We start from the raw sequence: 15,226 nt of genomic DNA on the forward strand, positions 1-15,226 counted from the left end.
GGCCTGCTGCTGGTTTACAAACGCTGGCCAGGGAAGGCCTCTCCGAGTGGTGACATCTGAGCAGGTGCCTGGTGGAAGGGAGGGGCCGAACCACGCGTTCATCTGGGAAGAGAGCGTTTCAGGCAGAGGGAGCGGCAGGTACAAAGGTCCTGGGGTGGGGGTGAGCTTGGGAAGCTGCGGGAACGGCAGGGGGGCCAGTGTGTCAGGAGCAAGTGGGGGAGACGAGGACAGACGGAGGGAAAGCTGGCTTCTCCGTGGAATTAGCTGAAGGAGGCTGGGCTCCAGCCCTCACACCCCACTCCCTGATCCAGTGACTGTGAGGTCTGAGCGGGGGCGCCCCGACACCACCCACATGGCCATGCAGTCAGGCCCTGGGCCCCCAGCGGCAGGCAAGGAAGTGGCGTTTCCGGTGATGGAGGTGGACGCAGCATGTCTGCAGGGACCACAGAGGCAGCCCCAGTCGGAGACATGCCACTGCCGCGGGGCCTGCAACGGTGCCCACGCACCACCCAGGGTTCTGACGGGAGGCTCACCCTTCCTCCCCAGCAGAGGCGCCGCTGGCTGTGGGGTGCCACATTAGGGCCACACAGCCCAGGGTGGAGCCCTACCTGCCTCAGTCTCCCCTCTGCTGGGTGACCTGGGACTTCTCTGAGGCCCCCAGTTTCCACATCTGAAAATGGGGCTCAAAGCCCCAACCCCACAGGGCAGACAGGTGAGGAAACTCGTGACATGTGGCTGGCCTGCGGGGGTGCTGGGTGATTGCTGCTGCCACCTTCGCTGGCCCCCTTGGAATGGCAGGACCCCCCAACATTCACTTACCCACCTGTGAAGTGCCCACAAGAACTGCCCCATCGGGGCCAGGCACAGGCCAAGCCTTTACAAGGACCGTCTGTCCCATTTAATTCTCAGGATGATTATGACCCCTGGCATTTACATGGGGAAACTGAGGTACAGTTGGTGAAATGACGTGCCAAGGTCACACAGCCAGCAGGTGGCACGGGTGGGCCTTGAACTCCAGCCATCTGACGGGAGCCCAATCAGACGAGCGGGTTCCAGTAATGCTGATAGTGACAAAAATACTAAAAATAACCCACTGAATAAGAGTGATGGCTGCCTGATGGTGTCGGTGTGAACCCCGCTGATGGAGCCGGGGACGGGTGCCTGGTACATGGTGGGCACCCAGCAGTGGCCACTTCCTTCTCCTCCCTGTGCCCACTCTTGCTCCTCTTTGTGTCTCTGGGCCCTGAGCCCCTGACGCGGGCGCCTCAGTGCTAGCCACCCGGAAGAGGGTGTGGGAGCAGCGCCCACGGCCTCTGCGGTGGGTTTCTGAGTGGTCACTGAGCACTGCTGGGTGCCCGGCCCCGCACAAGACTCTGCTGGGGGGCCAAGGGCCAGCCCCATCCACCGCCTGGCCTCCCAGCTCCAGCGTCCGCTCCCGGCCACAGGCCTCCCTGTGCCAGACTAGGCAGCTACAGTCCAGGGAGCCTGGGAGAAGCCCCTGCTGCAGACGGGGCGGGAGGTCCTGAGAGCCTGGGGCAGCCCTGACCTGCAGCACCGCTGCCTGCACCCCTCCGGTTCCCCTCTGTCTCCATCCACCCTGTCCTCCTGCCTCAGTCTCCCCGGGAGTGGTCCAGGGTGGGATCTTGACTCCAGAGCCCCCCGCCTCCACATAAGGGCTCAGAATAGGCCTGTGGGGACCCAGAGGAACCCAGTGACGGAGACTCCAGGAACCCAGGGGGGAGTGGGCACGTGGACCCCTCTGTCCTCCTCTGCCCCTCTTCCCAGAGGAAGGGCTCAGGTCTGCTGGCATCCTGCCCCCTGGGGGAGGAGAATGGGTGAGGGGCCAAGCACGGAGACACCTCAGGAGCTGGAGAAGCTGGGACCATCACACAACACAGTGGACGGGGAGGGAGCGAGGGACAGGCCACAGGCTGAGGAGCTCTGGGGACGGAAGCAGAAAGTGGGAGATGCTGTCGGCGGCTTTTCGAGTCGTTTAAGGAGCACTAACGCGCTCCTGGCCTTGCACGCCCGGCCCTCCTGGCTGTGACACGCTCGTGGTGACTGTTCGGCTGCCTGGCGTGTTGACTGTGACAACACGTGGAGGCTGGGCCGAGAGGGGCTGGAGGTCGAGTCGGGTGACGGTCAGAAGCTGGGCAGCCGTGGTCCAGCAGGAGGTCAGGGCCCAGCTGCGGGAGGACTGCGACCTGGGAGGGTGTTCAGTCGTCTCCGCTGTGGGGAGAGGCGGGCTGAGAGGGGCCAGAGGGGCCAGCAACCAAGGTCACAGAAGGCTCTGAGCCAAGGGACAGGGTGGCAGCGCCCCCACCTCTGGAGGCCCGGGGGTTCGGGGGCAGAAGAATACATCAGGTTGCAGGAGACGAGGAGGAGAAGCAGGCCATCGGGGCAGGAAGGAACAAGGGAGGCTGCAGGGAGCGGGGGGGCAGGGGCCAAGAGACAGAGAGAGACAGAGAGACAGATAGAGAGACAGAGAGAGACAGAGAGACAGATAGAGAGACAGAGAGACAGAAAGACAGAGAGAGAGACTGCAGACAGGGTCGGGGGTGGGGGCTGGCTGAGCAGCCGTGGAGGTCCCTGGAGGCACAGCTGATGGGATGGGTGCTCAAGGGGCCGCATCTCGACGCGGAGGAAGCACTCAGGACCGCTGGCACGCGGCGTGTGGAGGACGCAGGCTGACACTTTGCAAATGGAGCAGCGCAGACTCGGGACTCTTGTTCTGGGAGGAACACTGAGGACGGCCCGCCCCTGTCCCAGCCACCTCTCCAGCCACACCCCTGGCGACACTTAGACACCCTGTGACCACACCCACCACGTGGTCGCAGACCCAAGACCTCCACTGGGGCGGCTCCCTGCCCAGGACGTGCACCCCCCCTCCCCTCCCAAGTCGAGGCTCATCTAATGCGGACGGCTGGGCTCTGGCTGTGCCCTCGTTCCGCCTGAGCCCCCCAGGCTGTATGTGCTGGTTTACGTGTGGTTTCCTGTGGCCCCTTGTCTCTGTGTCCCACGGCTCGCTCCCACCCCATCACGTACGGGCCGGTGACCTCGGGAAAGCTACCCCCCTCTCCACGTTTCGGGCACCTACTCCTCAGGGTTGGGGTGAGAATTAGGGTGCAAACACAGTGCCCGGAATACAGCAAGCGCTCGACAGATGTTGCTGGAACCGTGGGCACCCGCCAGGAGGCCCAGCGAGGGGAAGGTCCCCTCTGCTCTCAAAGTCCATCCCCTCCCACCTTGGTTGGCAAAACGGAAGCCCAAGCAGGAAGCCCCTGGCCCAAGGTCACATGGAGTGACCAAGGGCACACCGAGTGGAGAGGGCAGAGGGAGCCGGGGGGGCACCTTCTCCCGCATCCCATCCTCGTAGGTTTCTGACAACGGTTTTGAACGAATGACACGGGGTCACGGAAACGCCATCCCGAGTTCGCACATGCGAGGACGGGGAGGGACAGCGAGGCTCTGAGATCCAAAATGGAATGCCCCCCCGTCTGGACGGCAGCCCACGACGGCAAGCCCAGCCTCCCACTCGGACGCCACGAACTCGGACTTGACGCACCATCCCGGCAGCCCCAGCAGCTCTTTCTCCTCCACGGCTGACGCCCTTGAACTCCATCCTGACCACACAGCATGCCTGGCACACAGCAGGTGCACAATGTGTGCAACGTGGGGACGCACAAGGGAGAACTGTAGGGGACAGCCATTGGAACGGCCGCAGGGGTTCGGGGAACAGAACAACGCCCTCACAGTGCAGGGCGGCGCCTCCCACCGCCACCTCGTCAAGTGCACAGGGGGGCATCAGGCATTCCCACTGGCGGGGAGAGAGGACGGATGCGCCATCGGTCAAATAGTAACTTCCCAGCTCTCCGGAATCTTGGCTACAGTGGTTCCCAAACTGGGGTGCCTACAGGCACGGCCCTAAGAGGCGCCTCGTTGGCAGGCTCTGCGTGAGACCCAGGAATTTATTGTGACAAACACCCGAGTGTGTCTGCTGCGAGACACCCACATCTCAGGAAACCGTAGCATCCGGGCCCGGCCAACGGCTGTCTGTGCTCCCCCCGCCCGCAGACTCCTCAGGGTAGAGACCGACCTCGTCACCAGCCACCCCCTCCACATTGCCGCAGCCCGACCCCGGCCCCACCCCAGAGGACCCGCTCAGCTGACACTTGTCAAGCTGAGCTGAACAAGGCTGTGTCTTTGTCTGCCGCGTGATAGATGGGGCGATTATTCGATCAATAAGCACAAGCTGACTTAAGTGTACCGTATGAATTATTCAAGTCATGCATTATTGAAAAGGTCACTCTCTCTCTCGGCTATCTAAGTGGTCGTTACCAGCTCGGCTGCGTCTCCAGCACGAAGCAGCAGGGGTTAACTGAGCACTGACTAAGTGCCAGGCGAATGTTTACTCCAATCCTCAGCGCATTCTGACTCTCCCCTCCTTCACCAGGGCTGGAGGTTAACACGGCGGAGGTGGCTTCCCTGAAGTTGCCGGGCTGGGAAATGAACAGACCTGGGACTTGGACCCGAATTGAGTGGCTGCAAAGTGCGTGGACTTGGCGGTGATGGCTGAGTTGTCTGTTTCTACACCTGGATCCTGCAGCCTGGGCTCAGCATTGTGAGGTCCCAGGACGACACGCCCCATGCCCTGTGTGCCCGTGGCTGCAGCTCGGCCCCCCCGAGTGTCTGACCCCACACTCCGCCCCTGGACGTGGGCATCTGCGCTCAGCCTGGCTCCTGTGCGGGGCCGGTTCCTGTCCTGGTGCTGGCCATCCGCACCGTGAGGTCCCTGCTCCAAAATGCACAGACTCTCCTCTCTCCCTCCAACTCTGCACTGCCCAGGGACCCCCAGCTTACATCACTCCCCACCTCCCACCATACTGGGGCTGGACAGACAGGAGAGTCGTGCGGAGGCAGTCAGATTAGAACACGCCCTTTATGCAGGGTGACCGGATTCTGCTGGGGCAGCCGCCCCACAAGGCCACCCCTGAGGTCCCACCTCCCTTGCCAGCTTCCTCGCCTTCTCTTGAGCCATCACTGAGCAGCCTGCCTGCATCGCCTCAGATGCCTTTCGGAATGTATGTCCACGATGGAATCCAGTAATACGCAGAGCTTCTAACTTCGTGCTGACAAAAACGTCTCCCCCAGCTCCTGACACACTGATCTGCTTCCTCTGACCAGACCTTGAAAACCGGGAAAGCCATCTGATTTCCCCTTTTGCCTTGGCAGCCAGGAGACTCACAACTCCATTTACTGCTCAGAGCCAATGACTCTTACACCAGGCTCTAAGTGCAATACACGTGCAAGCTTTGTTTCCACCTCCCTGTCCAGGCACCATGTTCCCATGGGCAACTTCGAATTCTTCTTGGCAAATAAGAAACGCAAATAATCAGGTCATCGATCGATGGGCCAAACACAGCAGCAACAACGATCTGGTATTTTCCCAGCTCGTCAAAGGCAAGGGAGCGGGGACGGCCTGGGCCTCGATGGCAACCACTCACCAGGCAGACGCGCTCTGGAAGGTCATCAGTGGTGGCCCGTGGGCGTCTCCCTGCAGCGTGCGCATGGCCTGGGGGGCTTGCGGCAGGGGGCCGGGGGGAGGCTGGGGCTGTGGGGCCTGCTGCCCTGGCTGGGGGACCCGGGCAGGGTTCCCCCACCGCCGGGGGTCCTGTTTCATCCACCGTCCGTGGATGCCCCACCGCGCCAGGTAGACCTTGCAAATGTCGTAGTTCATTGCCGAGTAGTACAAAAGGTCCAGGGCCAGCAGCGTCAGCACGAAGAAGCCGTATATCCACACGCCCAGCAGCGCCGTGTAGTTGCTGCGGAGAAAGGAGAGAGGCTGAGGGCGGGGCGACAGCCTGGGCCCGAGGGGATCAGCGGGGCTCCCCAGAGAACCTAGGACGGGAGCTGTTTCAGGGTCCCAGAGAGGAGGGGTGGTGAGCCCTTCTGGGGGTGGGGAGTCCCGGCTCCCTCTCCTCCACCTGCCCTTTCCCTCCTCCCCGTGGGGAATCCACTGCCTGGGGCCCTGCCCCAACCTGAGCATCTCCCCCAGGACCCCGAGTCCTTGCTCAGCTGGGCATTGGGGCTCCTATGATGCGGTGGCCCCGACCCTCACCTGCCGCCCACGATGCTCTCCCAGCATCCCTCACCGCCTCCTCCCGTCCCCCTTCCAGCTCCTCCCCATCTTACGGGCCGGGGCATGGGCAGGAAGTCTGCTGTCTCAGGACAAACGCACCCCAGTTCCGGAGCTGTAACCTCTGCCCCTCAGCACCCACCCTGGGCCACCTCACACCCCATGTGCCGTGTGCAACTCAGCCATTGAGCCGGCCCCCCCCCCCTCCCGCCAGGCCGGCTCCCTGAGCCTGCGCCATCTCCCTCCCTCAGAAGCCCAGGAAGCAGGACATCAGCTCAGCTGCCCTCCCCACACCCCACGCAGCGTCACTGGGCCCCGCTGTCCCACCAGCCACGTGCCTTTCAGACCCTCCTCCCTCCCTCCCCCACTCGGTCCTCTTCACCAGGTGCCACCACACTGTGCGCGGCTGGGGTCTCGGGGCCCCGACATCCTTTCTCTTGTTTGTCACCCAGCGTTCCCTGCCCAGGGCTGCTCCGTCCTCCAGAAGCAGGAATGGTGGAGGGTTTTAAGCTGCAAACGTGTGCAGCCCCTTTGTGAAGCCTGGCTCCCCGACCAACCTGTCTCTCCACCGGGGAGCACGCCCTGCTCACTCCGACCCCGGGCCTTTGCACAGGCTGTGCCTTCTGCCTGGCCGATCCTTTCTGTCTCCTGTCTCCTTCCTCCCCTTCCTGACTCCTACCATGGCCTGTTGGAGGCTTCATCCCCCAGGAAGCCTTCGGGACAGGCAGCCCCTCCTACGTGGCTGGGTCAGGCCCTCCCCTCGCCTGAGCACCCCTCTCACCCAGCCTCCACCCCCTGGGGCCGCGCTGTCCCGGGCCTCGCTGTCCTCCCACCGAGGCCAGGGTCTGAGTCTCCCCAGGGTGCCCGGGGAGGGCCACTTCCTGGTCTTGCCTCTGCAGCCGAGGCTGCTGGGCTCCAGACAGTGCTCGCCAGGGACCACGGCTGTTCAAGCGGCCGATTTATTATCCCTCAAACACCGCCTCCATCTGCTCCTGCTGTGGCATCTGCTCAGGTGGGGGTGCGCTGGCGGGTGGCACAGAGGGGGCACGTGACTGTGGGGCAGAGCCGATGTCCAGCCTTGCTGCCCCACCTCCCACAGCAAGAGACCCGCCCGGGCTCTCGCCATATGGGGCCCCTTGATGTCCTGGATCCCCACAGCCCGTCCCTCCAGACCCTGTCTGAAGTCGGGGAGCATGGGCTGGAGCCAGGAGGCCTAGTTGTGGTTCCTCCTTGGCCTGGCTTTCCTGTGTGTCCTGGGAGAACACCTGCATGTCTCTGGGCCTGGAGGAGATGATGTGAAACCCCCCCAGTTTCAGTTTCCAGACCCTGGATCTTCCCGGCTCACTTCACACCCTGCCCAGCCTGGGCCTCTGCAGCGAGATGGTGGCTGGGCCTAGCCCAGGGACGCCTACTGTGTGCCCTCTGCCTGGAATGCCTCCCCTCCCCTCACTGGGGGCCCCTCTGTGTGTCCTGAGCGGTTAGCATGGAGCAGACCCTAGCAGGTGCTCAGGGCTTAGCATCTGCTTGAGGAAGGAGGAACTGACCATTCTGCGTCACGGCCGTTCCTGCTCCCGCCTGAGGGCCCCCCTCCAGCCACCACCTGCACAAGGCCCGAGGCAGTCTCAGGGGCTTATTCATGCTAAGGTGTGAATGACTGACAGCCAGGCCCCAGGCTGCCTTATTTCAGGGCGAAGCTAGCTTTGCCTGGAGACATGGGATGTGTCATTCCTGCCCGGGAACAGAGGCCGGCAGCCCTGTCTGGCGTGCTGAGGCCGGAGCCCTGGGGTGGACATCCACGTGGACAGGAGGGGGGCCTGGCTCCAGTCCCCGGTGCCCCTGTTCTCCCAGCATGCCCCCTCCAGCCTCCCCTGCAGCCCCACAGAGAGGCTCTGAGCGTCAGGCTTTTCCTCGGTGGTTCCCATGGCAGCAGCCGCGGGGGCTGAGGGAGGGGAGCGGGGAGGGGCAGGGGCAGCTGTTGGCAGATGCCGCCACGCAGAGAGGGCGTCCATGATGCCAGCCGGGGGCGGTGGCTGGACCCCGACGGGGCCTGGCACCACTGGGACTGAGAAATAATAAGAGGAATGAAAACAGCAGCTCACACATCCCTCAAATGCTTCCCACGTTGGCCCATTTGATGCGCAAAACCAACACGGAAGGAAATGTTATCACCATCATCCCCATTTGACAGATGGAAACCTGAGGCTCGGAGGAACTGAGAGCCTCGCCTAAGATCCCACAGCCACTGAATGGCAGAGCCGGGATTAGAGCCCAGTAGTCTTGTCTCAGAGGGCACATTCCTAACCACTGCACCGTACTGCCTTGGACAGGCGCCACCCAGCTTCTCAGGGTAGACAAGCTGCCTCCAGGCCTTTGTCTGTGCTGCTCCTCTGCCTGGAACTTCTCCCTGCCTCTCGCGCCCATGTCTTGGTGCAGCTATCACCTCCTCCAGGCAGCCTTCCCGGGTGGTCCCTGGGTTGAGTCCAACCCCTCCCCTGGGCTCCCAAAGCCACTGGGGTTCCCAGAACACACTGTTGTCTTTGCTGTTTTGTAGACCTGCCAGCACCTGGAGACCACAGCCCCTGGAGGCTGGGGTCAGGGTCCGACTAATCTTTGTGCACCCAGCGCTCAGCATGGGGCTGCTGCGGACGTCACCTGAGCTCACACATGTTGAGTGCCTGTGGCGAGCTGGTGACAGTGGCGCCCTCGATCTTAACCACTTCTTCCCTGGAGTCTCTCTTCTTGTGCACAGTCACTAACAGGTGACAGTGACAGCAGCAATCACCACATGCCAGCGCCCCACTTCTGGATCTTGGCATCAAGTCCAGGCATTAGGAGTCAGTCTCCCCAGGTGATGGACGAGGAAATGAGGCCCAGAGAGGCAAAGCCCTGGGCCCAAGGCCACACAGCTGGAAAGCGGCTGCACTGGGACTTGGACCCAGGTCCCTCTGACCTCCGAGTGTGCTGAATCTTGGGGAAATCCCGAGGTCAAGCCCAGTATGGATGTCCAGGGAGGGACTCCCGCCTCTGCTTGCGTGCCCACTTGTCCCGGCTCACCCTCTACCAGGAACTGAGAAGGGGGTCCAGCCCCCTACACAAGAGCATCCTGCGTCTCCGGGCGTCACTGTCATCGCATGTGTGGGTATTGGCCCGCGGGCCTCTGCAGCTCGCTCTAACTGGCACTGGGGGGACGGAGACCCCACCCCCGCCCTCTCGGCTCAGAGAAGGGGGGACGCACTGCTGGAGGGGACGCCCGGCCAGGGACCCCGTCCCCTGGCAGCTCTCCTGCCTTCCTCCACCTGCCCTCCCTGTGGCTGCCCGGCTGGAGGCATTCTGGTTTTTAAAATTGAATTAAAAAATGTGATCCGGAAATTAATTCCCTCCAGACGCGGGGTCTTTGTTGAGGGTGTGTGTTTCATAAAGGGCAGAAGATAAAACAGAGGCTGTTTTCCGGGGCAAGATGTGAAGCCAGCCAAAGCCACCGACGGCAACTTTTCAGTGTCTTTTGGGATATTTACGGACTCAGATTCTTTTTGTGTTTCCCAAGCAATAAACAAACCCTCCTCTGATGGAGGGATCTCCCCAGTACCTTCTGGGGACAGGAGCAGGGACGCGAGGACGGGGAGCAGCTGCGGCCAGGTGGAGTCCCCGTCACCACCCCACAGGTGTCCCAGGTGGGGATGGAGGAGGCCATCATGCCAGAAGGACCCGGGCTGCAGAGCCCGCGGCCCAGTGAGGGCCTGGCTGGGACACGGCCGATGGCCCCCTGGCCGGCCTCGTTCAAAAAGTGAGAGCCTTGAGTCCACTTGCGAGGCAGCTTGTGCGTCGGAGCGACAAGGCTGGTAACGCTGGCTCATTAAACTCTGGGCCCAAGAGGCCAAGACTGCGCGAATTCTGATCGCAGCTCCGCAAACTTCTCTCTCCGTGACCTTCGGACAGAGCTTTACTCTCCCTTGACTGTAGAATGAGGATGATAACGCTCCCTCCTTGGTGCTGTCACTGTGAGGCTCAATGAGACCACATGGGAGCCTGAAGAGAGACGGCCCAGCGAATGCTGGCTCTTGCGATGGCAGCACAGAGGGAACACTCAACCGATCTAGGCCCAGAGAGGTGAAGTGACTGGCCCAAGGTCACACAGCAGGATTGAGGTTGTCCAGTGCAATGGAGGAACATGGGCTTTGGGCCAAGGAAGCAGTCTGCTGCGATCAAGGACTCACTGCCCATCCCTGTAGGTCTGCCCCCGGGGTCCATGCCCGTACCTCTTCCTGGGAATGGCTTGGATGTGAGCAGACTCTTAGGAGCCATCAGGTGGCCTAGCCATCTCTCTTTTCCCTCCACCACGGGGACGTCCTGCCCCGGAAGAGGACTGCTTCACCGGCCTGGGTCACAGAATGCTCTGCGCCCAGAGCCACAGGTGACCCAAGAGGATGTGGAGGGTGAGACGACAATGAGCCTCGTGTCTGGAGCCCCAGGGACTTTGGGGCTGCTCCTCACCTGAGCCTAACTGAGCCTGGATGACAGATACGTCTGTCCCAAACCCTGCTCTGCCACTTGTGCGCTGTGTGACTGCGGGCAAGTCTTCACCCTCTCTGAGCCTCGGCCCTGGTGTAGTGGGGCTTGCGGGATCTTCCTCACAGAGAAGGCCTCTGCGCGGGTGGAAGGAGTTCCCTGAGCCGGGCGGCACCCTGAGCGCTCATCACTGCTCGTTAGGTCCCCCCTCCCAACTCGGCGGCCTGCATTCAGACGAGCAAACATCACGGACGCTGGAACCACTTTAGCCTTTTCAAGGAAGCGGCACGTATGCAGGTTTTCCACCAAACAGGGCTTGACGGCGTCCAGCAACTGACCAGAATGTTCGGAAACTTGTCACCCCATGCGGGAGCCGGACTCAGAGCTCGAGGCGCGCTGGAAGGTGGCACAGGTCCACGGGGGGAGGAAATCCAGGACGTCGGGCTCTCAGGTCTCCAGGCCCGGCCGGGTACCCCAGGTCGGCCATTGGTGTGGCTGGAACACGTCTGGGCCCTGGGGAAGGAAGCTTCTGGAGGAAAGAGGTCTCGTGCACGGACACGGGAAGAATGGCGATTCCTCCGCTCCAGCCTCGGAGGTCCCGGAGGCCTCTTCCGTCTCCTCGCATCCTCTCCCGCCCCCCACAGCCCGTCTGCCCGGGAAGGACGCCCACATATCACACAAGACTCCACTCCAGCCACGCTCGCCAGAGAGACGTGCTCCCACAGAGGGAGCCGACTGCTGGCCCCCCACGCCCCGGCCCACCCCGTGCCCTGGACAGAGGCTCCCGTTGCTGGTTCAGGCCCTGGTCTGGTCGCGCTGTTGGTGGCCCACCCCCCGTCCCCCGACCCGGCACGGGAAGGTCTGTGGTGCACGTCGCCTGGACACCAGTGCCTCTGCCCGTGCAGCCGCACGTGGCATCTCGCCATGGCCCTGGGCTTGGCGACGCTGCTCCCCTCGCTCTGCCTGCCTTCCTGCCAGGCAGCCAGAACCCAAACAAACCGTTCTGTTCCTCCAGAAAAATACAAATAAGTAAGACAGCAGAGCGCTCTCCTTTTCCCTGTCACCAGCCCCGCCTCCCGGCCGATTCGCTGGCACGGCAGGCAAGCTGGGCGGGCGCCAGGCAGCCCTTGCTGCTAACGGACCCCGTGCACCTTCGAGAAGCCCCGTGGGGATCACAGGCGCCCTGGACCATCTTGATGGGTGCTAACCTGTGTGGGATCCTGGGACATGAGGCCCCTGGGCTAGGATGTGGCGCATTCCCAAGCATCAGACAAGTGCTGGCTTTCTAGGTGCAGCTGGGGTGGCAGAGCTCAGTGGCCGGGACCAGGGCTCGGTGTCCCTCAGGCCTGACTGTAGCTGGAACAGGACTGTCTGGCCTGGGCCCAGCCCCTTCCTTCTTCCTCTGAGAGCAGCTGTGAGGACTAACAAGGCAACACAGGCGTCTTGCCCAGAGGGGTCAGAGCCTCAAAGGGCAGAGGGAACCAACGCTGCCGGAAATGCTCATTCCTCTGGACCGCTTGCCTCCCAGCTTCCTGAAAACTTACGGAGGCAGGAGAGCCAAGCACCTGCCTCCCTCCGTGGGGCACAAGGAATACTTGTAACAGGACGGCCGGGGTGGAGTGGGAGCCCAACTCCTCGTCCGTGTGCGCTCACCGAGTGACCTGGGCAGGCGCAGGCCCTCCCTGGGCTCCGTCCATGTCCGGGGGAAGGGGAGGTGGTGGGCAGCCCAGCGGGGAGCAACAAGGGAGGAATACCTCCAGATGGCACTCCCCACAGGGCCATCCTGCCCCCCACACTCGGCAATGTCGGGGACCCTGCTGGTTGTCACAGGTGGGGAGGGCGTGGTACCGGCATCTGGCAGGCAGCTGCCAAGGATGCTGCTATGCACCTGCAAGGCACAGGGCAGCCCCCACTGAGAAGGATTGGGTCCTGGGGTCAATGGTAGGGATCTCTGCTCTAGGGGCCCCCCTTGCCCAGACGCGCCTCCACTGCTGGCAGCCCCGGTTTTAGGAGGGCAGCTTCCAGACCTGGCTGGCTCTTGGCTCCCCCACCGACCAGCTGCCTCGATCAGGCAGGTCCCTCCACCTCTGCATCCTCATCTTCCTTGTGCACGAAGGGGGCTGAGGGCGGGCGGCCGGGACTTCAGCGAGGTGACAAGGGGCGGGCAGGTGAGCCTAGAGCCCGCCCTGTGCTGCTGGCTCAGAAATGCTCTCTGAGGCCCAGAAACGAGAACCAAGCCCTCGTCCTTCGATATTTCCATCGCTCCCGGGGGAAGGGCTTTATTTTGTGGTCCAGCTCTTCAGCATCAGCAACCAGGACCCACTGTGCTGAAACGGTGGAGAATTCCGTGTGAAATCCTGTGTCAACGTGCAGATTATAGAAACCTGTGGGCTTGGAGAGGAAGATCCTAGACACCAGTTGCCAGAGCCTTGAAGTCTGGTCGTCTTGCCAAGCCTCAGTCTTCCGTCTGGCCTTCGGCCGCAGCTACAACACCTTGGGGTCCCAACTCCGGTCCAGGCACCGTCCTCCTCCCTCCGGGGATCAGTCTTTGACTTTCAGAAAGGCTTGGGTCAGCTTCCAAGCCTGATTCCAGCCCTGGTGATGGACAGGGCTTGTTGAACGACTTCACACACAGGATTATTCTCAGGCCTGAGCAGATGGCGAGATATTCAGGGGAAGCACCCGTGCATTTGGGGGAGGCAGGCTGGGGAGCTGGCCTCGGTGGGAGGAGGGAGACTCGGGGGATAGTCAAGGAGTTCGCATCTTCTGCCTGAGCAAAGGGAAGAGGCGGCTTCTCCCGAGGGAGCAGAGCCTGGTGGCCCAGCACCCAAGCCCCAACATCACATAGAGAGACTGGGGCTTGGACCCCACCACTGCCCAGTGGTGCCGCTAACCCCTTCTACAGTCACTCAACAAACACTCCTTCCAAGTGGATTTTTCCCTACCGTGAACAAAATACATCCACCCCAACAGTCAGCCTCAGGCTTGCTGGGAAAATATTTGAAACATCCCCTTTAAAGTCAGGACAAAGATAAGAACACTTGTCAACTTTAAAAGATGGCTTTTGAGGTGCTAGCCCACAAGATTGGACAAGAAAAAGGAGGGAGGCACAGAAACTGGAAAGCAGGAGATAAAACTATCAGTTTGTAAATGGCATACTTCAACCTAAGAGAATCAGCTGAAAAAGTAGTACAAAGATAAGAAATTTCAGTAAGGTGGCTGAGTATAAAATTAATGTTTAGAAATCACTAAGTTTTATCATCTAAACAGTCAGTCACAAGATATTGGGGAAGAAAAGACTCGATTTATAATAGCAGCATGGAAAGAAATAAGTGGGAATAAATTGAAAAGATATGTATAGTATCTATACGACGAAAGTTCCAAAATATTATGAAAGAAACCTAAACAAATGGAAAGACATCCTGTGTTCTCAGATAGGAATATTCAACATCTGAAAAGGCAGTTCTCCTGAATTAATCTATGAATTCGACACAAACTTGGCAAAAAATACTAACTGGAATTTTGGGGTGAGCAGAGGACTGCGCTAGTTAATTCCAGAGTTCATACGACAAAAGATCCAGGGGGAGCAGACCAAGAAGACATGAAAACATATTAAAAGCCACAGCAGTTAACACAGTGCGGTACTAGCACACGGCCGGACAGACCAGTGACAGCACGAGACACTGTGATTCTCTGTGGATTCTCTGTGCACTGTGATTCTTCGTGGATTCACTGTGAATCCACCCTGATTCTCAGGGTATTTAGTATATTTAATATATTGAGTATTTTTAATAGTACATTTAGTAGTTTTTATTTACTATATGTAGAAATTCAGTATATTATAGTATATGATACGTTTGCATTTTGCATCAGTGGGGAAAAGATGGGCAATTCAGTGAATGGTGTTGGCAACTCATTTCGAAAAACAAAAAGAGTTGGATTCCTACATCGAAACTTACACCCGAATAAATTCCTGACAGATCAAAGATTTGAAGGCAAAAAATTAAAACATAAAAGAAGGGAAAGTAAACACGAGGGGATATTTAATGATTTCGGAGTAGGGAAAGCCTTTCTCAGTCTGATACAAAACCCAGAAGACATAAAAGAAAAAAACTGGATACAATTTAATTATATAACAATTAAAAATTAAGCATGAGAAAAAAAGCATCACAAATTCAAAGACATACTGAGAAAATATTTGAAATGCATCATGTTGCTTTCATATATAAAGAGTTCTTGTAAAGAAATAAGAAAAAGGCAAAAAATTCAATAGGAAAATGGCAGAGGACATGAAGAGCTAGCTCACAGTAAAAAAGAAAATACAAATGGCCTCAAATGTGTGAAAAGATGCTCAGTTTCACTCATAATAAGAGAAATGCATACCATCTTGATCCTCCATGCCTTTATTTAGCATATTCCTGCTACTTCTCTGCCCAGAAACTCCTCCTGTTTCTTTACACTGATGGTGCCTTCATCAGGGCCCTGGTCTCATATGTTTTAATCACCTTAAGGAAAGGGGCTGCATAGGATTAATCTCTGGGTTAAAAGTGTCAATCAATATTTGTTAGCAAATGACAAATGAAT

General features: G+C 59.6%; 1 protein-coding gene across 4 annotated transcripts in view; it reads right to left on the reverse strand.

Annotated features, from left to right (window-relative positions):
- The window catches only part of SHISAL1 (shisa like 1), a 75,851-nt gene that overhangs the window by 27,135 nt on the left and 33,490 nt on the right, over nucleotides 1-15,226 (reverse strand). For all 4 annotated transcript variants that reach the window (XM_070600040.1, XM_070600041.1, XM_070600042.1 and 1 more), the window contains exon 4: nucleotides 5,505-5,822. In XM_070600040.1, the coding sequence (XP_070456141.1) occupies nucleotides 5,505-5,822 (318 nt within the window). The remainder of the gene's footprint in view (nucleotides 1-5,504; nucleotides 5,823-15,226) is intronic.

Source organism: Equus przewalskii, chromosome 29, assembly GCF_037783145.1.
Source record: "Equus przewalskii isolate Varuska chromosome 29, EquPr2, whole genome shotgun sequence".
In the NCBI taxonomy this organism is placed as follows: Eukaryota; Metazoa; Chordata; class Mammalia; order Perissodactyla; family Equidae; genus Equus; species Equus przewalskii.